The 22,813-nt window shown below is 56.4% G+C and overlaps 1 protein-coding gene and 1 long non-coding RNA gene across 2 annotated transcripts in view; one reads left to right on the top strand and one right to left on the bottom strand.

The window, feature by feature from the left end:
• Positions 1 to 11,040: 11,040 nt before the first annotated feature.
• Positions 11,041 to 22,813, top strand: part of LOC101446238 (metalloproteinase inhibitor 2) — a 48,884-nt gene continuing 37,111 nt past the window's right edge. Inside the window, exons 1-2 of the mRNA XM_058284827.1 lie at positions 11,041 to 11,198; positions 11,318 to 11,559. Of these exons, the coding sequence (XP_058140810.1) occupies positions 11,430 to 11,559 (130 nt within the window). The 5' untranslated portion in view covers positions 11,041 to 11,198; positions 11,318 to 11,429. The remainder of the gene's footprint in view (positions 11,199 to 11,317; positions 11,560 to 22,813) is intronic.
• LOC139437186 (uncharacterized) lies at positions 18,512 to 22,486 on the bottom strand. The gene is made up of 3 exons (XR_011646963.1): positions 22,396 to 22,486; positions 21,643 to 21,731; positions 18,512 to 21,122 (listed from the first exon to the last, which is right to left on the bottom strand). It is a non-coding gene; the product is annotated as an uncharacterized lncRNA (long non-coding RNA).

Raw genomic sequence — 22,813 nt, 5'->3', positions numbered from 1 at the left:
AGAGACACGGAGAGACAATAAGAGACGCAGCAGACCAGGGAGCTGAGATGAGCACCTCTCTTCCCACTCCGGAAGGTCCCGGGATAGGTTCCTGGTGCCACCTAAAGAGAAGACAAGCGGACACAAAGGAATGCACAATGAATGAATATGGAAAGCAGACAACGGGGAGGGAAGAGGGGGGGAGGAAGGAAGGAAGGAAGGAAAGACTTTTTTTTAAGTATTTCAAAAAATTGCTTTAAGGCATTGATCTAGATACAAACATATTTTCAGCACACTGAAATTAATGAAAAGCACATTGAATGATAAGTATATAAAATAAGTAAGATTACTGTTATAACTTTATGCATAGTAATTTAGTTAGCATCTCTAAAATTAGAGCTACATTTCTATCTATCAGCTCTAGCAACAACTCTCGGGAAACTGAATGATGGTAGTTTTGAGACAGCTGCTTAGATCAAATCATCATCCACACTGAAGATGCTTACTTCTTTTCCAGTTTTCCTCCTCTTGGTAAATTCAGTCTATGTTTTCCAAAGTCAGCCTGTTTTGAGTATTAAAAACATTTAATTAATATCTATCTGTATTTTTTTTACTAAGTTTACAACTTATTAACTTTTAGGCAAAAAGCTTCAGGGGATGATTATCATTCTAGAAAACGTTCAAGAATATTATTCACATTGATGAAAGTTTTCCATTTTAAAAGTGAAGGTCATTGCTGATGGCAGGTCTCATAAAGAGCTCTCACTGGGGTCTGTAGAAAGAAACTCAGGAAAACCTCAAAATTTATCTTCTGATTAAATAATTATAAACCAAAAAATTCACAAAGGGTGAATTTTCTCTCTGCACACGTAGAACATCCCCATTGAGAGGTCCCTGCAATACTTGGAGTCGTGTATTTATTACTATGTAAGTGGAAATGATGAAATGCTTCATAATATGAAAGGCCTCTAAGAAATATTTTCTTACAGCTTCCTGTGCATATATTAACAGTCCTGTTATTTTCTACATCTGAAAGATAAGTTCATTGATTTTATCCTTCCCTCGTCGTTTTTAGAAGCACACAATTACTTTTATTCTGTTACAGAGAGGGCGCTGTGACCGCTGTACACGTTACTGACCATAAATATTGATTTTCTATTGCGTACCTGTTCACTTCTGAAGGGTAGAAAGCCCCTCCTTTTCCTCCCTCCTTCCCAATAAGAAGACGGCTTCTGCCATCTGCGAGGCGGGGCCGGCAAAGGAAGCTGCTTAAAACGGACTGCAAACAGAAGATCTAGTTTATAAGCCAGGCCGTCTAGTTCTAGCTAGGTTTCCCTTGTGCTATTCCTGAGGTTTTCATAAAAGCTTATTTAATTGTCCCAGCCTTGTCTCAGCTGTGCTATTGCAGAGAAAGCACCAGGGCCATGTCATGATTAGTTCCCAGCTAAAGGGGCACAGTCTCTCGAAGAGCAAATTACGGTGGGGAGGGTGCGATGAGGCTGGCAGCTCAGAGGTCCAGCAGCCCCCTTTCGGCGGCGAGTCTCCCCCTGCCGGTGTGAAGAACACGGGTTTCCTTCTTCAAGATGGACGCCCGGGCGCGGTTTCCCGACGCGTGGTTCTCACTTGCTCAAAACGTGCGTGGGGGATGGACGGCTGCCCAAGCGGCTCCCACGCCAAGGCCCGAGAGCCACGTTTTATCACACGCGTCCTCCCAGTGGGGCCTGGGGACCTGAGATCTTGCAGGGGGTCTACCAGGCCGGGAACTAGTTTGCTGTTCACTCTAAGATGTTATTTGCTTCCTTCGCTGTCTCATGAGGATGCAGTGGCATTTGCCAGAAACTAATGATGTGTGATATTGCAGCAGATTGAAGAGAAGCAGATATGAGAATTCATCTGTCTTCTTGAAGCCAGACGTGAAAGCTATTTCCAAACCTGGAAGGCAATGCCACTTTTCTCAGTAAATCTTTTCATATTTTGGAAAATAGCTTATTTTTTTTTTCCATTAAAATATGTTAACATGTAAGTGTCTATTATTTCGAATGGTTACATTTTTAAACAGTTTTGATCTCTGATATAATACTGATGGATATAACCCACAAAAACAAAAGGTCTTGAGACCAAAAGTTGGGGAACTGCTTTAGTGGGTTTACCCAGCACCCTGTGGACACTGCTGTCCTTGGGCCTGGGCCCCTTAGCTCCTTGGCACACGAACGTGTGCTTTAACTCAAATCTGATTCGAGAGACCATCTGCAAAAATCTTCTTTTAATTCTCAAGCAAAAGAATTTAATCTGACAGCGAGATAACTGATGTCTAACCAGTCTTGGTTAAAAGTCTAAGAAATAAGCAAAAACAAAACAACCAAAAACAAAAACCAACAAACAAGCAAAAAAGAAAAAAGTCCAAGAAACAAAGCATTTTCTTGGTGACATCAGAATGTAACAATTAATCCTTTAATGTATGCATAGGTTGACTCTGACGTATGTCATGGAAAACCATACTTTATGTGATGCAATTTTTAAAATGATCAATTAGTAATGTAGTAACATACACATTAGCATCTAAGCGGTGGCAGATGAATGGATAACAGCAAATGTAAGCTAAAAACAAAGCCATAATTTTCCAAAGAAAATGGAAAGGGAATGGGCTGGTGTTACTGGGGAGAAAAGAATTTTTTTAAAATTATGTTTTTAGAATGTAGAGAGATGTGGAGGCAGAATAATATTGAATTATACTAAACTACAAAATTTTATTGTTATATGAAAAAACATCTCAGAAACTGTTGCCAAATTAATATTTGAGTATATCTGCCTTTAGAGAATGAAGATTGAGAACTCTGAGAGGTTTAGGCATAGCTGGGGTGGAAACAGCATCACCCAGCCCTCTGATAGTAAATTTTTCATAAAATAATTACATTGATACTTTTAACCTAGAATGTGTAATTTTTTAACTTACAGCCATCTTTTTCATTTGAAACAGCTAACATGTTAATACATCACTCCTGTTTGGGAAGGCGATAGACACGGCTTTGAATGAGAAGGGTACTGTGAATGTATGAGGTGATGTGTACCATATTAAGATTCTAAACGATGCAGTTATTATAATATACCTTATACTGATTAATTGGACTAGAAATTAAGTAAATTTTTTTCTCTCTGAGCAGCCTTTGGAAAAAGTACATTTGATACTGTTTCCAGTCATATTTTCCTTTGCTAACTTGTACTTATTTGAGAAATCTCGTTGGGAGAGAGTTAAATATTAATAGTTCTTGAATCAAAAGTCCAGTGAATCTGACTTTTCCTTTCCCCCATTTTGGTTTGCATGGCTATTTACAACCTTCATTTCTCTGAAAGTTTTCTACTGTCTTTCAAAACTCAATGTTATGTGGCGTTATTCACAATTGCCAAAAGGTGGAAACAACCCAGGTGTCCATCAACTGAGGAATGGATAAACAAACTGTGGTCTATTCACACGATGGAATATTATGCAGCTGTAAGAAGAAATGAAGTCGTAAAGCATATGACAACGTGGATGAACCTGGAGGACATTACGTTGAGTGAAGCAAGCCAGACACAAAAGCACAAATATTGTATGATTGTACTATTATGAACTAAATATATTGTGTAACATATTGTATGATTCCATTTATATAAAATGCAAACATAAATCAATTTATAAAGATGAAATTAGATTACTGCTTTGTAGGGCTGGGGAAGGCATGCTAAAGGGTGTGGAGTTTTTCTTTTTGGAGTAATGAAATGGTTCTAAAAAATTTTATGGTGATGAATGCACAACATCGTGTTTATACGAAAAGACACTGATTATACCTACACTTTGGCTAGCTCATTTGGTATGTGAACATATCTCTATAAAACTGCTTAATAAATAAATAATTGTGCAGGAATAGCCAGGAAGAGCAGCTATGTACAGCAGGGAAAACAGAGAGGCGAAGAATTTTCCTGTTTATTTGTTGGTCTGTTTTTTGTTTGTTATTATTATTTTTAATTTCTCTCCCCTTTCCCCCTCCCCCCAGTTGTCTGCTCTCTGTCCATTCACTGTGTGTTCTTCTGTGACCACTCCTATCCTTATCGGCGGCACCGGGAATCTGTGTTTCTTTTTGTTGCGTCATCTTGCTGCATCTGCTCTCCATGTGTGTGGCGCCATTGCTGGGCCGCTCTCCTTATGGGGCGCACTCCTTGCGCGTGGGGCTCCCCCACGCGGGGGACACCCCTGCGTGGCAGGGCACTCCTTGCGCGCATCAGCACTGCACGTGGGCCAGCTCCACAGGGGTCAAGGAGGCCCGGGGTTTGAACCGCGGACCTCCCATGTGGTGGGCGGACGCCCTAACCACTGGGCCAAGTCTGCTTCCCTATTATTATTATTGAAACAAGGAAAATGCTATAATAATGATTGAAGTAATGAATGTACAATTATGTGATTACACCAAATACTATTGATTGTACACTTTGGATGAATTTTATGCTTCATTAATATGTACCAATAACATTGATTTGTTTTTTAAAAATCACTGCTATGGAAGTCCTCTAAAGGGCTTGGCTCTTTTGTGGAGTCTCTGGATGATTACTGCATTCTGCAAACCTGTTCTTCCAGAGCGAGTTTCATCTCACAATTTGAGGAAAGGGAGGGCTGTGATCAGAGAAAAGGGAGGACTTCTTTGAAATCCTTGGTATTTTTTGGTGACGTCTTTGATGTGGCTAGTCCTATGAAAAATGTGAAATTTCTGGATGATCCTTTTCCCATTGGCTAACAAGAGCCGTATATTAGTGATAGGTTCCACCTTGTTTAGTGGGACAGCCGACATTATTTTCTCAATACTGTGTGCTTTAGAAATCATTTTTCGTGTGGCACTTCTAAGTCTGTGACACTGAATTGAGACAGACTTTGTTGACATGCATACTTCATTTTTCTTTTTTTTTTTTTTTTAGGGTAGGCAAGGGAGTAAAGAGTTTATTAAGAAACAAGAAAACGAGAAAAGTACACGGTCCAAGGCATGGACTGCAGGTGTGCTGCAGGGTGAGTTGCGCCTCATTTTTCTTATCTTCAGCTTTAACATCCACTTCCTCTTTATTAAAAATTCCCTGTAGGGGAGCAGATATAGCTCAAGTGGTTGAGCGCCTCCTTCCCAAGCACAAGGTCCCGGTTCAATCCCCGGTACCTCCTAAAAACAAACAAGTGGGGGGAAAAAACCCTCACTGGGGAGCGGATGTAGCTCAGTGGTTGAGCTCCTGCTTCCCATTTACGAGGTCCTGGTTCAACCCCCAGTACCTCCTAAAACAAAACAAAAAAATTCCCGAGAAGCGGACTTGACCCAATGGATAGGGCGTCCCCCTACCACGTGGGAGGTCTGCGGTTCAAGCCCCCAGATCAGGAGCACCGCCACCCCGACCTCCTCTCTAGGGCACTTATGACAAACTGCCTTTTCCACGTCCCTGGCCGCCCCCGCTGAGGCCCCACGCCCTCCAGGTCAGGCGTCTGTGCCTCCGCCCCCCTTGGCCTTACTGCCTGCTCTACAGAAATGCAGCCCTGCAGCTTCTCCCACTCGGCGTCCTGTTTTTCTCCGGTTCAAAGATTTTGATCAGTTTCAGTGTTTCTCAAGGGGAGCACGTTCCCGGCCGGGGGGCGTTTGGCAATGTGGGATGTCACCCCCGGGGGTGGGGGTTGCTGCTGGTAGGTGGTGGGCTGAGGCTGGGGTGCTGCTGCACACCCCTCAGTGCCTGGGACGGCCCCTCCCCAGCAAAGAAGGACGAGGCCCAGGGCAACCGCAGGCGGCCACTTCCAGGGGGAGGGCCCACCCCGCGCGCCCGGGAGACCCGCCTCTCCCTGGGAAGGGGATTTATGGCGAGCGCAGGAGCAAGGAACTGGGGGAGCTTCCCAAAACCAGTCCAGAGAGAGGATGGGAGGATGGGAGCCTGGGGTTTCATAGGCAGAGAGAGAGACAGCGAGAGCGCTGCGCTGCCCAGGGACGGTCAGCCTGTCCTGGTCTCAGCGGCTGAAACGCCCCCAGTTCCGACGCTGCTGGGCCGCTCCCTCAGGGATGGCAGGCTGTTGCTCTCTGGAAGAAGTTACGGATTTCCCAGGTGGAGACTGCTCCTTGCACCCTCCTGTGGGGCTTTGTTGGAGACGTTGGCTTATCTCCGCCAGACCGAGGGCTGGTGAATATCCTCCAGGGAATAAGTGCACACAGGAAACTTCTAAAATTCAATTAATAGAAATCTAGCTTAATTAGCGTATTCGAATTTTCAGAGCTGCTTAAGAAAATTTAACGAGCGCCTCTCCCAGCTCTCACCAGAGGCCAAGAGGGCCAGGCTGAGCGCGGAGGAGCTGGGAATTAACGGCGAGCGCTGCGCCCAGGCCTTGCCTCGGCAGCCCTGCACCCTCGCCGCAGGGCCCGGCCCTGCCTCACTCACCTGCTTGGCATCCGCAGGACGTCCTGCAGTGCAGCGCCTGCCTGGGGGGTGCTGCAGGCAGGTATGCTGGGCTGGGTCACGTGCCCCCCACGCCCCACATCCCTTCTGAGGGCGCACATCGCACCCTGCAGCTGCCCCCCGGCCAGGCGGACGCATGCCCGCATGCCCCATCCTCCCCCCCTTCCCCCCCTTCCCCCCCTATTCCTGCCACCCCCAGACACGCCCAGGGCACGGCCAGCTCCTTCAGCGGCTCCGGGCAGGTGCCTTTGGGCCGGTCCTCCGAGCGCTCGGGCCCGTTTTAATGCCCATATGCCGACGGGCGGCCCGGGCCTCCGGAAGCTGCCAGGAAGTGTGGGGGCTTCAGCGCCGCTCGAGCTGTCTCCAGGGAGAGAACACTCCATGTTCGGGAGGAAATGGACCTCATCCAGACGGGAGAGCGGGAGATCTGCCGAGAAGAGGAGCTCCTGCTGCCCGCCGCGGGGAGGCTCGGCTGGGCGGGGGCCCGAGGCGTGGGGGCCGCAGCGGAGCGGGAGCGGAGGCCCGCTCAGGCTGCTGGGACGTCCTCCTGGAGTCACGGCCGGCCTGGGGTGGGCTTCTGAGCGCGTTCCAACAGGGAGGGGGTGAGCCGAGGGCACCGGCCAGCTCAGGGAGGCGGGGGGAGGTGAAGGCCCGGGAAGCCCCTCCTGCCCACCAAGCTGGTGCCTCCGCCCCTCCTGCCTACCCCCTGGGCAGAGCACAGCCCGCTAGGACCTCGAGCTCCCTCCCACCCACCCCCAGGACCTCTAGCTCCCCTCCCACTCCCCGCCAGGACCTCTAGCTCCCCTCCCACCTACCCCCCCCAGGACCTCTAGCTCCCCTCCTATCACCCCCCCAGGACCTCTAGCTCCCCTCCTACATACCCCCCCAAGACCTCTAGCTCCCTCCCACTCCCCCCAGGACCTGTAGAACTCCCCTCTTATCACCCCCCCAGGACCTCTAGCTCCCCTCCCACCTACCCACCCCAGGACCTCTAGCTCCCCTCCTATCACCCCCCAGGACCTCTAGCTCCCCTCACCTACCCCCCCCCAAGACCTCTAGCTCCCTCCCACTCCCCACCAGGACCTCTAGCTCCCCTCCTATCACCCCCCCAGGACCTCTAGCTCCCCTCCCACCTACCCCCTCCAGGACCTCTAGCTCCCCTCCTATCACCCCCCCAGGACCTCTAGCTCCCCTCCCACCTACCCCCCCAGGACCGCTAGCTCCCCTCCCACCTACCCCTCCAGGACCTCTAGCTCCCCTCCCACCCACCCCAATGTCAAAGTGAGAGCAAAGAAGGCCCTGATGAAGGATGGAGGAGGCTGCCCACCATGGGCGTCCTGCACCCCCCACCCTGCCCCCCTCCTGGGCAGACGTCCCGGGTTTCTACCCTGCATGGGTGAGCTCCTGGGCCGTGGAGAGAGCACTGGAGGAGCATTTTGGGGGAACCGGTAGCCATCTCGAGGGGGTTCCTTGCCTGCGACCCCAGCTTCCTTGGTTTGGGGATGGGGGGAGTCTAACTGGGGGAGCAGGTGGAGGGCAAGCATGCAGGTGGGCTCCGGGGGCCCGGCCCCTGCAGGGACAAGGGGACAGCGCAGCGGCAGGGGTGGAGGAGGGGAGCAGCAAGCCGGGAGGAGCTCTGGGCCCCAGGGGTCACCCTTTCACCTTCAAGGCTGTGCCCGTGGGGGAGTCATTTGACCCCTCCATCGGTTGTGAGGGGCCTGCGTGCGACTCGCCGCCCCATGGCCCCCACTGCAGCCTCCAGTTGTTGCCGTTTTGAGGAGCGGAAGGCCGAGGGGTGGTTTCCAGAGCAGCTGGGGCGCTGGCCTTCTGTATCAGATGCTCTGATCTGGGGGCGGAGGCCCCTCCCACCGGGGACCTCGCCCCTGGACCCGTTTTTATCACCCCTCCATGCCCATCCACACCTGCCATGAAAATCCCAGTTTATCCTTCTAGAATCCTTCCCTCCCTCCCTCCTTCATTCAACAAGTATTTAAGGAGCCCTCAATAGCTTCTAGGCCTGGGGACACAGAAATAAACAATTTTTGTCCCTATGGAGCGTCCAAGCCCGTGTGGGGAGGTAGACTAGAACTAGAAGAAGTGGAATGCAGTAGGTGATGGAGCTTCTACGGGGGGGGGGGGGGGGGGGGGCAGCTGTAGCTATGATAAGAAAGTGGGATACATCTGGTGGTGATGGAAAAGGTAGGCAGGGAGGGGTATGGGAGGAGGAGGGGTGAGCGGCAATTTTCAACAGGCTGGTCAGGAAAGGCTGTACTGTGGGGGTGACCTCTGAGCAAAGACCAGGGGGACACCACCGAGGCAGTCCCGGGACTGCACAGACTTGGCTCTACTTCCAGGACACGGGAGCCACTGCAGGACTTAGAGCAGAGGAGTGACGTGAAAGCCTCCCTCAGGCTGCTCTGTTGAAAAGACTAGAGACACAGAAGAGCACACAGCGAATGGACACAGAGCGCAGACAAGGGGCGGGGGGGAGGGGAGAAAAAAAAAGACTAGAGGGGCAGGGTGGGGTCGGGGAGAGCAGTTTGGAGGCCGGTGCAGGCACCGAGGGTCAAAGCGATGGAGTTGGTGAGGGACTGTGAAGGTGAAATCGGCAGGTGAAGGGCGTGGGAGGATGGATGCGCCATGGTTGAGGAGTGGGGTATTTGGACACGCGTGGGAGATGCAAGGGGGTGCAGAGGAGACTGGGGGTGGGGGGGAGGCATCCTGCCAGCCAAGGGAGAGAAGCTTTTGGGAGGGCTTGGGGGTTGAGCCAGGTGCCAGGTGCGGTGAGCAGGTTTGCATGACCTTGACAGTGAGCAAGGGAGGCCCTGGCGAGACACAGGCTGGATGGGAGCAGGATCCAGAGAGAAGTGGGGAGGAGAACTGGAAACTTCTGGGATAGATGCCTACTAAAAGGGGGTTGGCTGGAGAGGGAGCAGAGAAACAGGGCGCTCCGGCGGGGGAAGTGGCTGTCGGGAGACTTTGTTCACCTTTTACCAGGGGCAACTCCAGCCTGTCAGCTGTGCTGGCGGGAGTGACCCAAGGGGAGGGAAGTCCCGAGGCTGCTCGGGAGGACCAGCTCAGACCCTGTACTTCCTCCTCCTTGCCTCGCTTGGCCCCTCCTCCCCTTCCGGGCCACCGGCCAGCTCACCGGGAAGGTGCTCCCGGCACTAACGGGTCCTCACGTCCTCACGTCCTCACGCGCTCACACGCGCTCGCACTCTCGCTCTCACACGCTCGCACTCTCGTGTGGGAGACTGAGCCCCCTCGGTTCCCTGTGTCTTGCCCATGAACTGACATATCAGGTCTAGATTCCGTGTAGGTCAGCAGCCTTTTGTTCCAGTCATAGAGAGAGAAACGGGAAGGTCGCACGCAGCCAAAAGTGTGGCAATTTTCTAAATGAACTGTACTTTAAATAGTTAACGTCGAACATCATTTCATGACCCACGCAACCATATTTCACGAGAACAAAAGCCGAAAAACCGACTTTGGGTTTGCAAGGCTGCTAGAAACCACTGCTCTGCAGATGAACTTTACTCCGACTTGTCTGTTTCAAAGCATAAACAGAAAACCATTTTTTCCATAGTTCCAATATTTTCCAAAGTTTCATGTCACAAGTCAGCACCGCAGGATTTAGGAGACAATTGTTTAAGTGTGTTGTTTCCCTCCGTCCACATCTCCTTAGCTAGATGGGAAGGGGTGCAGCGAGGGCGCAGGGCAGGCTGGGGGACGGGGAGATGGGGGGGCCCTGCCCACACCCTTTCCCCCTTCTCATGCTGTCCCTCAGCCTTTCCTGGAACTCAGTACTGTTCTGGAAAGAATCCTTCAGCTCCCAAAACTGTGAGCCAGGGGCGTGAGCCGGGAGGGGGGCCAGAGAGCACCTCCCTTGAAATCCTACTGGCTCAGGGGCCCGCAGGCCCACCCCTGTCCCTTGGTGGCTGGTCAAAAATATGGCCAGTTGATGTAAAATCCTGTTTTGCTCACAGTCATCACTCCCCCACCACACACTACACTGGGCAGGGGCACTGACATTCTAAGGCCTCCATCTGCGAAAGGAACCCTCAGTAAATTGCCCAGAGGCCACCTACCCGCAGGGGACACGGCTGAGGGGGCGGCGGGGAATGACCCCTGCTCCAAAAAGCACGTCCCCTTGGCTGGAAGCAAAGGGACCCCAAGGTTGAAGGGACAGCCGGCAGCGTCCTTCCCCAGCGCCCCCTCCCCCCAGGGTAGGGGTGGTCGGCGGCCGCGCGGCCCCCCCGATGCTGAGTCAGGGCCCACTGGGCGCCGCCCGCCTCAGCGCCCCCCTCCGCCTCGGGCGATTTGGGGGGCTGCCCCGGGGGAAGGGAGCCGGGACCCCGCGCGGTGTGCGCCGCGCCCTGGGGGCCGTGGGGTGGGCGGCAGCTTCGTCCGGTCCCGGGGGCGCGGGAAGACCCCCAGGTGGGCCCGGCCGGGCACAACAAAAGCCCGGGTTTCGGGGAGGGCCCGGGCGGCGCGGGCGGCGCGGGAGGCGGGGGCGGCGGGGAGCGCCCGGAGCCCGCACTGGCCGCGCGCCACCGGGAGGAGGGGCGGGCCGTCCTCCCGCGCAGTTAAAGGCCGGGCTGGGCCCGCGCCCGCCGCACACGCAGCCCGAGCAGGCAGCCGAGCCGCGGGGAGCCAGGCTGCGGCGCGCGCGCCTCGCCGCCCCCCCACCCCGCTCCCGTCCCCGCGCCGTCAGCCGCCCCGCGGCCGAGCGCCTCCCCGCCGCCCCCCGAGACAAAGAGGAGAGAAAGTTTCCGCGGGTGAGTGGGGCCAGGTGCGGAGGGGTGTGCCCGGGCGCGGGAGGGGTCCCCGCCTCGCCCTCCCGCCCCCAGCCCGGGGCGGAGCGCGCAGCCTGAGCCCCCGCCCGTCCCCCCCACAGCCCGCCGGAGAGAAGCCGCGCGGCCCGCGGAGGAGGCGGCGGCGACCGAGCCCCGAGCCCGAGGAGCGGCGAGCAGCGCCCCGCCCGGCCCGCGCCGCGCCCCCGGCCCGCCATGGGCGCCGCGGCCCGCAGCCTGCGGCTGGCGCTCGGCCTCCTGCTGCTGGGGACGCAGCTCCGCCTGGCCCACGCCTGCAGCTGCTCCCCGGTGCACCCGCAACAGGCGTTTTGCAACGCAGATGTAGGTAAGGAGCGGCGCCCGCCCGCGCGCCCCCCGCGCCCGCCGCCCCCCGACCGCGCCGCCGGCCTCGGGGTCGCTCGGCTCCTGCTAGAAAACTGCGAGTGGAGGCCGGCCCGTACTTTCTGTTTCCCCTTCCTTCTCTCCCTTTCTTTCCCTCCCTCCTCCGAGATGCTTCTCAACCTCAAAATTCCACCGGAATTCCACCGCAGCTCCAGCCCCGGAGAAGGGAGCCAGGGCCCGGCCCGCCCGCGATTTGGCAGGCCGCGCCCCGGGCCTGCCAGCGCTGGGGCGGGGGAGAGGGGCACGCACGGCCCGGTGGGGGGTGGGCTGGAAGAGTGGGGACCCTCGAAGAAACTTTGGCAGGGGAGCAGGAGTTGGGCGCCCCGGTGCTTGGGGCTGGGTGGGGGAAGGGCTTCTCCCAGGGGCTCTATTTGGGGTGTTGCCTGAATTAAGGGGGCAGGATGGAAGCCTCCCCGCCCCTGGCAGGTTCCGTGGGCTCAGGGAGGCAGTGGATAAAGGGGGTACAGGCCCCGTGGGCCCAGCTGCTGGCCGGGTGCCCTGCCCAGGGGGCCCTCCCAACAGGGCTGGGCAGGGAGGACCTATTCGGGGCTTTGCTTGCAGTGACGGGTGTTTTTCTGGACATCGACAAAAACTAGAGACTTCTGGTGCCTCGAGGGGGCAGGCGGGGCTGGTGTGATGGCTTTAATTCCCCAGCAAAGATATACCCCCCTCAGGACTCCTTGTCCCCAGAAGGTGGGAGTGAGGGGGGAGGGGCACCGTTATTGGTTGAGATGGGGGCCCAAGTGGGGAGGACGCAGCCAGGAAGGGTGGGGAGGTCCAAGGCCACCGGGAGGTCAGGATCTTCCTGGGGTACCCACATGGGGGTACCCCCAGGTTGGCCTCTGCAGCTCCCACTGCCTTTGGGTGGATTTTCACCCAGCCCGCCAAGCATCCTGCTGCCAGGCCAGATGCGGGAGGTGGGTATCAGGGTACCCCCTAGACTGGGAGCCCGAATTTCCATTTCTCCTGTTGTCTGATGCTCCCCGCCCCCCGACTCCTTGCCTCTCTGCAGTGGGCCTTTGGGCGTGGCTGCCAGGGCTGGGCGCTTCTCAGTTGCTCCCACTGCGGGAACTGCTGTGTACGGCGCCGCCTGGGACTTGGGGCGCCACCTGGGACTTGGGGTGCCCCCTGGGACTTGGGGCGGGGCATTCTGCTTCCACGAAACCCGATGTGGGCGAAGGGAGGGCTTTTCTCAGACTTGGCGTTGGTGCTCAGCAAGATTTGGGGGAGAACGAGAGGCTCCTCCTTTCGGGGAAGCCGGGGTTCGCCTTCCCGTGGGGTGTCCACTGGGGCTGCAGACCCACGCAGGCCCCTTTGCAGAGAGGGAGAGAGAGGAGAGGAGAGGAGAGCAAAGGCGCTGCACCTCGCCAGCGAGCTGTGCGGTGGGTGTGGCGCGGGGCAGAACCGGCCCCGGCCAGAAGACTCAGGCTTTGGTCTGCAGAAGCCAAGCTGGAGGAGCTGGACCTTGGGGCCACCCCAGCCCCCTCAGCTGCCACGGGGGGAAGTTTCCAGCCAGCCACTCTGCCCCCCCCTTTCCGTGCTGATTGCCCAGATGTAGGGGCTGTTTCTGATTTGGGTTTGGATACTGGAGCTTCAGTCTGTCCTTTCTTCTCCTCCCTCTAGATTTCCTGGCATTTGTGTCCAAACCATTGCATCAAAATCATCAAAATCACCCTCTAGCCAGGGGAGCAGATGCGGCTCAGTGGTTGAGCACCTGCTTCCCATGTTTGAGGTCCTGGGTGCAATCCCTTATACCTCCTTTAAAAAAAAAAGGGCTCACTCTCTAGCCAATGCTTGACCCCCATCCCAGCTCAGAAGCTCTGTCAGCCCCCGAGTCGCGCCTCCAAGTCAGGCTGCCCTCTTGCTCCACCGTCATCCCTTCCCCGCTCGGCTGGCTCAGGGTGTGGAACCCAAGTCTACTGGAATGAGGCTCATGCCAGCCAGACCCCTGGGTGCCCTGGACTAAAGGTGGCTGGGAAGGCCAGGACCTTTCCAGTTTTCTGTTCTTCAGTGCTGGGGGTAGGGGGTGAGGGGTGGGGGGCAGGCTTTGGTGTTTTCCAGAGCTTGATTGTGGGCAGCCAGGGCTGTGACCCAGGAGTCCCCAGAAAGCGGGTGCCTGATGCACGAGGGGGAGGCCGCCTCGTGCACGTGGCACACTTGCCCTTTTGTCGTGGGCTGGCCGCAGACTTACTAAAATGTCCTGGTGCCTGCAAGAGGCAGCCGGTTTCAGCAACAGCTAGACCTCTAACGAAACGCGCCTGTCGTTGAAGGGATTTCTGGGAGGGCGCTCCTTAACTCTTACAGCTGGTGCGATTAGACTATCTATGATCAGCAAAGACAGTCCCTGGGAGGTTCTGAAATTGAGGATGAAGGGAGGGGCAGAGGTTTCCCGGCCTCCCCCAGGGAAGCCAGCCCCACATCTCAAGCAGAGCGCGCCCCTCTCCCCTCTCCCCTATCGGAGCCCGCCCCCATGGCCCCCAAGCTTGCCGAGCTCCAGAAACCCAAGCCAGCTCTGGGCTCGGAGTCACGGCGCCTGGAGCCCTAGTCGCTCAGCCGACCGAGCACCCCGGCGGGCCTGGCCTGCTGGCCGGCTCAGCCCCGGAGCTCTCTGCACCTAGAGCACCAAACCTTCCACCTGGCCTGAGTAATGGCACCCCTAGTCCCCTTACCCCGGAAGAGCTCTCAGAATGCCGGCTTTCTTGGGATGTTCCCTGACCAAGAAACTTTCCGTGTGCCCTCGGTAGGTCTCCAGCCCCAGGTAGAGAGGGGCCCCCAGCCAAGGGACTGAAGAGCCCCGAGCTGGCCCCCAGGGCAGCCTGACTTCTGGCGGGACCCAGCGGGCCCTGTGCACGCCCCACTGGGGACCGTACCGGTAGGGGTGGCAGCCCAGGAAATGTGCACCAAGTCCTCAAACATAGCTCCCCCGGCGCACGCGGCCAGAATTGGAGTCCTCGGCTCTGAACCGGGCACTGAGTTCCTGGGCAGGGGAGGGCCGCTCTCTCTAGAAACCGGAGGCCACTCCACTGCAGAGGACTCTGTTGATCTGTCATCCGCGTTTCGCCTGACCCCATTGCCCTGTCCGGCCTGTCTGTGTGTCCATGAGCACTTGCTGCAGGGATGTAAGAAGCAAGAGGGAGAAACCGAGTCTCCACACCAGGTAGTCTGACCGTGGGTTTACTACGTGTGGGTCTGGGACCCTCCCTGACTGCCCAGGCCGACCTCACGTGACTGCGGCAGATAACTGATGGTGGATAGGCTCTGCAGGTAACCAGGGTTCGGGAGTAGCAGGGTGACATTTGCGGGGTCTGGAGATGGAGAATGGGGCAGGTGCCATGGGCGCTTGTTGCTCCTAGCTCGGCTTTGGACAGTGCACTGGAAGGACACATTCTCCCAGGGGACCAGCTGGAACCTGAGTTGCTGGCAGCTCCCAGGGCTGGGAGATGGGAAGCTGGGAGAGACGTGCAAAGCGCAGCAGGTGGCCAAAGGGCTCTCCCACCGCCGCCCGCTCCAGGACACAGTGCCAGCCTGGGACCCGCTCTGGCCTTGGCCACTGCACATTCTCACAGTGCAGAGCCTGCTGTCCAGGCCTGGCCAGTGGTGGGGCTGGGGGTGGTGCACCCCTTGGAGTCCAAAATAGCTATGAGATGTGCTTTGGAGACCCCAAGCAGCCAGGAGGGTGGGGGGAAATCAGCAGGAAAAAGGGAAAAGCCTGGGATAAAAACAAGGAGAAGGTGGGCCGGGTGCGGAGAAGAGGGTGAGTGCCACGAACTCTTCTTCCCAGCCCTGGAACCCAGCGCAGGCTCTGGACTGGACACTCGGCTGCCAACACGCACGTGAACACAAACCAGGGGCCAGTTGCCTTTCTGGAGAGGGCAGGGAGTGTGGAGCTCCCTGAATTGGAGGGCAGGGCTGGGGGGACTTTTCCCCCACCGTGGTGGCAGGCAGAGGGGCACGGCCAGGCATTCTGAGCAAAGGGCTGTGGGTGCACGGCAGGCTGGGGGCTCCACGCCGCACAGGCCCGGGGGGAGGGGCGGCGGCGCTGGGGTGCGGGGCTGCCCCCTGGGTTTGTTGTGCGGAGCCTGCCTTCCATCCCAAGCCGCTGGGACCGTCTGGGGCATTTGTCTAAGGCCGACTCCTGGGTCCCCAGTCTTGGATGGGAACCTGGGGCCCGGGGCCTGGGCATTTGTGTTCTATGACTCCCTGGGTGATTTGGTGCCTGCCAATGTGGGTATCGAGAACTTGTCTCCAAAGTAGGGTACCCGGGCAATTGTGGTACGAGAAGAAGATGCTATAAGTATCTACTCTCTGGATTGCCATTTGCACTTGCACGTCACGTGAAATGAATAACAGACGTTGGGAGGCTCCATCAAATTTTCCCCTTGTTGCTAGGGTGTCCGGGAAAAAAGTGTAGAAACAGCTGTGTTTTGAGCGCCTCAGGGGCAAGGGGCGAAGGGGTGGGAAGAAGCTAGTTGGGCCATTCCCCTGGGGTTTGTGGGTGCCTGTCCAGACATAGGCTTGGGGGGTCCTGAACCCCGAGATGGTAAGCCGAGTGTGTGTCTGTGGGTAGGGCCCTGCTGAGCAGGGGGCTGGCCTACCCTCCAAAATCCACCCCCCTCCCCCGGGGTGAGAGAGCTAAACCCCAGCAGGGAGCGGGCCTCTGTAGGCTGCTGCTCTCTGTGGAATGTATTTGTTCAGGGTTTTTTTAATTGAATAGTTGCATTTGGAGTGCCAGCAGCAAAGGACCGTAGGTCATGCCTCAAGGCCTTTAACAAAAGAGCAGTACGAAGGCCCCAGGCGGGGAGGGGGGCAGGGCCAGGTCCTCCCAGTCCACCTTGTGTGGTCCTCAGGTCAGGGCGGTGGGGGGGTGGTTGGGGGCCTCCTCAGAGGCGGGGTCTGGGGGGCCTTGGGGGCCTCAGCGGTGGGGTCTGGGGGGCCTTGGGGGGCTCCTCAGAGATGGGGTCTGGGGCCCTGGGGGCCTCGTGGTGGGGTCGGCCCCGCAGGCCTGGGGAAGCAGCGTAAGCAAAGGCCAGAGTGCGGGCTGCGCTGGGGAGCGGGGGCGGGGGGGCTTGTGGGGGAGCGAGGGCAGGCTGGAGAGGGGCGCCGGGCGGCCGTGTGGCCGCCTCAAGGCGAAGCAGCGGAGCCTGGAGCCGCAGCTTGGGCACGGCTGGGGGCTGCTTCCTCCTTGTACTGTAGCCACATGGGTGGCAGAGGTCAAGTTCGCCATTGCGCGGAAGGCCCCTGCCCCTTCACGGCGGTAATTTGGGGAGGATGAGCGGTTGGCTGGGGGGCAGGCAGGGTGGGAACCAGGCTGGTGCAGTTTTGGGGCAGAGCGAGTACCTGTGCCCTGTGCCCGGGGTCGGGAGGATGCCTCGGGGGCCTGCCCTCCCCTGGCCCGGGGCAGGGAGAGGCTGTGGAGCTGTTGGGAAACGGTGGGGTCTGAGTGAGGAAGTTTCCAGCTGTGGCTTCAGCAGACGGTGGAAAATATGAGGGGCCTCAGAGGGAAGGAATGGGACACGGGACGTGAGGGGCAGGAAGGGTCAGCAAGGGTAAGGCGGATGTAGCAAGATGTAGAGATGAACGTGCTGCCTGCCTCGGTTTCCCCATCTCTGCCAGAGACGATTGTTTACCTCTTGGGGTTGTGGACCAAGGTCGAAGGAAAGGGTGCAGCAGACGCTTGGCTGGGGGCATGCCCATGGGAGGCCTCGGCTCCTTCTGTGCTGGACACAGCTCTAGAGGGAGGCTGGGGGTAGAGGGCTAGAGAGCACGGCAGTTCAGTGGCAGGAAAATGGTGGTGCTGCTGCTAACAGCTGACGGTGCTCACTGCTGAGTACCTGGGACTGTACTGAGCCGTTTACTGGCGTTAACCCATTAATTTCGCTGTTCTCCTCTATCGTCCCCATTTTACAGATGCTCAGCCCGAGGCACAGGCTAAGGGACTTGCTCAGGGCCTCACAGCTAGGAACTTGCAGGCTTGAAACAAGAGGAGGTGTTAACAGAGTGGTGCCTCGTTGCCTTGGAGACGTGGGGTTGCCTGGCCCACATGGAGGGTGGGCCGGGGTCCCGGTGGCACACGATGGGGGAAGGATGGCATGAGCAAGGAGGGAGAGAAGCCCCTGGGGCCTGCTGCCTTGTGAGGCTTGTGGGTCCTGGAGAGGAGCTAAACAAATTAAACCCTGTCCTTACGGCAAAATGATAAGCAGTCATTTTAAACAATATCGTAGATCGAGGTTTGTGACCTTGAGAAATGTTCAGGGTGTGCTCGTTTTAAAAGCCCAGTTGTGGCCCGTGTGTTCACACTTGAAGCATTGTCAAATATGGCATATGTTCCCCAAAATGCACGGCACTGGCCTGGGCCTTTGACCAAACAGGCATCACATCAGCACTCAGATCGAGAAATGGAACGGTGCCACACCCCACAATCTGTTTACCCCTCCTGGCCCCAGCCCCCTCCTCCCTGGGGGCAACTGCTATCCCAGATTTTACGCGAGGATCCCTGACTTTTCTTTATATGGCTTTACTCCCTCTGCGTGTATCTCTATCCCATTTTTAAAAGCTTTTTTTAAGCTTCTACTCTGGCAATTATTTGCCAGAGTACACGGTGTACAGTAAGTTATTTCTCAAGCATGTGAGGTCGTGACCCATCACAGAACAGATCATATTCTTTGGAGTTCTGACAGATGTGTTGTTTCGTTAGTACATAAATCTCCTTAGACTCACCTAGGAATCGTGACCCTCAAGGCTAAGTAATACTGTCTTGTTTACAATACTAAAAGTATGAGGTATTCAGACTTAGGCAACCAGAGACCCCGGAGCTTTTGTTTATACAGTGCTGTGACTATGTAGTAGACTTTCTAATAGATAGAGCTGTGCCAAAAGAGGAAAAAAGAAACCAATAGTTACAGCAGCCTCTCCGTAGAGGTTTGTGTGCAGGTGTTTATTAGGAGTGGACTTGGAATGGCACTTTTAATGAGATGAGGGAAGGAGGCTGCGCGTGCATTTAAGTGCAGTGCCGAAAAAAAGACTAGAAAGAAACTCATCAAAATTCTAGGCGGGGGGTGAGGGGTAGGTGACTTGTTCCCTTTTACTTATCTGTTTTTTCTAAGTGTTCGTGGTTACTATGGACTAGTTGTGTAATGATGTAAAAGTTAAAAAGTATTTGAGATAAGAAGAAAGGCGGGAGGCGGGGGGCGGGGGGCGGGGGGGGCTTCCTAGGACGGGGAGGTAGAAGGGAAGGTGCCGCTGAGGGGGCCGTGTCGGGGTGGGATGGGGTGCCACTGGCCCTGGGGCTGCTGGGTGTTGACTTGGGGTCCTCGGAGCTGCTCCTTGAAAACATGGTCCTCCTTCCTCCGCCTTGAGCTATTTTTCTGACAGCTTGAGATGTCGTTCACACGCCGTGCAGGTCCCTCATTTAAAGTGTGCGGGTTGGTGGTGTTCAGCATACCCGGAGTTGTGCCGCTGTCACCACAGTCAATTTTAGAACATTTTCATTACTCCAAAATAAACCCCGAACCCATCAGCAGTCCCTCCCCTTCTCTGCGCCCCCAGGCCCTGGCAAGCACCCATCTGCCTTCTGCCCCTCTAGATCTGCCTGTTCTGGACATTTGCTGTCGCTGGAGGGTGGCCTCTGTGACGGGCCTCTTCCAGGTAGCGTAATGTTTTCCAGGTTCACCCACCTTGCAGCACGGAGCCGAACTTGGTTCCTTTTTCCGGTTCAATACGATTCCGTCGCGTGGGTAGATCGCGTTCTGCTTGTCTGTTTGCGGGTGGACATGTGGGTTGCACTTTTTGGCTGTTAGGAATTTACTGCTGCTACAGACATTCACGTGTGGGTCTTGGTGTGGATGTGTTTTCCTTTCTTGGCTTTTTTTTAAAAGCAGGTGCTCAGTGCTCCTGGCATTGCCCCATTCGTCACCCATGCAGGAGGGAAAGCAGAGGGTAGCAGGTAGGGGGAGCTGAGACCACCCCAGGCTGGGGCCTGTGGGAAGGGGGTGGTCGTCCTCATGGGCTGACCCCCCCCTGCCCCGGGCGACCTCAGCACATCACGTCAGCCCTCGGGGCGACTCTTCAGGGTAAATCGGGGATGCTATCCTCTGTCCTAAAATATCCTGCTAGGTTGTGATTGGAAACTGTTTAAAAGGATCAAAAGGTGCTTGAAAAATAGGCTTCTGAGCAAATGCCTGGTGGCGGTGGTAAGAGTTGGGTAGAAGGCAGGAAACCACCCCAGCCTGACAAAAGGAAGTGGACAGAGAGGCCCCGCGAGCCTGCAAGGGCCCCGCTTCCTGCTCCGGCCGGCCTGCCCTGGAGGTGACAAGCCCTGCCGGACTGGGCCACGGGTGCTCAGGGACAGCCAGGTCCTGGGGCGCAGCCGCGCAGGACGCCGAGCCGGGCACAGAGGGAGGTCAGGCCACAGCCCAACCTGGCCACCAGGACCGTGTTGGCTTCTTTTTTCTAGAAAATGTTCTAACCTACGCAAGAGTTGCAAGAAGAGCCCAATAAACACCGTATATCTTGACCTAGATTCGCTGACAAACATTTTGCCAAATTTGTATTTTTCTTGTTCTCCTGTTATTTGTGCTGAGCCATTTGAGAATAAAATGTAGACCTCCTGGCATCTCTCCCCTAAATATTTCAGCACATGCCTCCTAAACCCCAGGATATTCTTACGTAGCGTAATATCGTTGTCAAAACCAGGAAATTCAGCGTTGACAGAGCTCACCGGTATCTTCCATGTTCAGACTTCACCATGGGGAGAGCATCCCAGATGGCTGTGGGTGGCACATCCCTCTAGTTTCCTTTGACCCGGACCGGCCTCAGCCCCTCGTCACTCTCCCCCGGTCTCAGGGCTTCCTGGCGCCACACAGAGGTGGCTGGGTGGAAGCCTTGTGTGGCCCTCTCCGCTCCGTGACGTGGGACGCGGTGGAAAATGAGGCAAGGATTCAGAAGAAAGCACCGACAGCGTTAGATGCTAAACCTTCAAGAGGAAAACTACTACAAGGCAGGTCTTGAGCGGCACACAAACCCAGTGAAGTCTGAGCCCGCGACAGCCCTGTGAGGTCGTCTGACGCCAGGCGCGACGAAGGGAACTGTTTGCCCGTGGCTGCGCGGCCGGGTGCCCCAGCTGCAAAACAGTCCCGGCCTTCCGTGCCCGGTGGAAAGATCCTGGGTGGCGTCGGTGCCACCGCACGTGATTGGTCATCGGGAGGGTGGACCGAGGGTCGTCACAGCCTTCACGTCCGTGTGGGTTGTGTCCAGAGCAGTGCGTTGGCAGAGCTGGAAATGCACGCCCGCCGCCCTCCTGCCCGGCGCCATCTCTTCTGGGGCCCGTTCCCTCCAGCCCTCCCAACATCTGACCTTCGGTCCTCACGGCCTTGGGAGGAGCAGGGCGGAGCTGTGATGAGCACCGCAGGTCCCCCTTTCTCAGACGGCACCTTGACCCCTTGGCCCAGCGGCTCCCGAGGAAGGGGAAGAAGGCGCAGATCCAAGGTGTTGGCTGTCTGTGTACCGGTTCTGGAAAGCAGAGAAAAACAGGGAACTGGTCACAGGCCACACCTTTAGAGGAGCTCAGAGGTCTGGGGCACTGCGGAGGGACTTTCTCGCCTCTTCTCATTCACGAGGACGCCGCGGGGCAGGTGAGGCAGGTGTTAGCCCCTCACTGCGTGCTTGCGGAGAGTTGGATGATTCGCCCAAGGTCACGCGGTGGGGAGTGGGTGCCAGGATTTCTGGGAATGGGATTAGACTTCACAGCCTTGGCCTTTCCGTAGCTCTGTTCCCTTTGGCCCGGAGGCTTGTTGTCCTTGGAAGCGGCCGGCAATAGGTATATTTTGTCTTAACGTTAGAAGTTTAGAGACTTAGAAGGGCCCTTTGGCAGCACAGCTCAAGGGCTTTAAAAATAACCGCTCCCTTTGATCCAGCAATTCTATATCTAGGAATTTTTCCTAGGGTCATAATTTAGGACACATGCAAGGAAGGATTCAGCTCAAGAATATTCATCTCAGTCTTGCTTATCTTAGGGTAACGGGAGAAGTACCTGCGTGTCCAGCAGAGGGGGATTGGTTAATAAATCACGGCTTTGTATAGTCCACAGGGATCAGATGCTGCAGGGCTTTTCCAACCGAACTATAAAATGTCCAGATAAATTAGGGGAAGTTAGACTTTATTTTCCAAATGTGTATTTTCTCGTTTTTCTCCAGTGGCCTGGAAGTACACATGCCATTTTGGAAGTTTGAGTTTGATAAACTGGGGCTCATTCTAGCCAACAGTTGTATGGAGCCAGGCATCCGGGGTGGGGAGCCAGTGGGGGAGGAGGGCCCAGTGAGCAGAGCAGATTAACCCAGGGGTAGGGCACTGCTGAGACAGGGTCAGGAGAGCCGGGGCTTGGGCCAACTCTCCTGAATCTGGACAAGACTGAGGTCTCTTCCCAGGGGTGGGGTGTCGGGGCTGTGGCCCGAGAGGACCGTCGGAGCCCTGCGAGCTGCCCCTTTGGCCACCGGCTTCTCCTCTCTGGAAGTCTGCCCTTCCTTGCTTACGGGTGGGTATGCACAACTAGACTGAGAGGTTAAAGGACCTGGTGATATTTTCCAGTAAAGGAGAAACAGACCCGAGACTTCATATCGACAAGGGCTGAGTAAAGAGCCCAGACAGGGTGGAGGGTGGGGGGCTGGACTGTGGTGGGAGACCCCTCCAGCCCGAGGACAATCCCCCCGGAGACCCGGCACCTCTCCAAGGGCCCTTCCCACCCAGACTGAGGCTTCTGTCCCAGTGGGGCTCCCCCCGCACAAACCTCCTTGAGATTTCCCAGGCCTCGCCAAATTGCTGCTGTGTGCGTCTCCTCTGAAGACACAAACCCCTGGGAAGCCGTGGCTTTGACATCTTGGGACTGAGAGCATGTCCCCAAACTAGATTTCTTAGTGGCCAAATCCACGCAGGCACCCCCAGGCCCTAAAGCAAGGCGAGAGTGCCCAGGTTCTTATTTGGGTGGGGAGGAGGCTTGCCAGGTTTCCTTCGCCCCGGCCTCCGGCTCGGCGCAGCAGCGGCATTCCGAGGTTTCTGGAAGCAGGGGCATCTTGGCCCGCCACCTGAGCCGGAACACCAGCTCCCGACGGGAGGAGGGGTAGCCACGTTGCCGGCGCGCCGTGACCTTGAAACGTGTCCCCTGGCAGCCTGGCAGCTCCAGGGGAGGCCGCGGACGCTGCCAGGCC

The sequence above is a fragment of the Dasypus novemcinctus genome, chromosome 21 (genome assembly GCF_030445035.2).
Source record: "Dasypus novemcinctus isolate mDasNov1 chromosome 21, mDasNov1.1.hap2, whole genome shotgun sequence".
In the NCBI taxonomy this organism is placed as follows: domain Eukaryota; kingdom Metazoa; phylum Chordata; class Mammalia; order Cingulata; family Dasypodidae; genus Dasypus; species Dasypus novemcinctus.
Note: the sequence above shows the minus strand (reverse complement) of the source record. Positions and strands in the feature narration are given on the sequence as shown.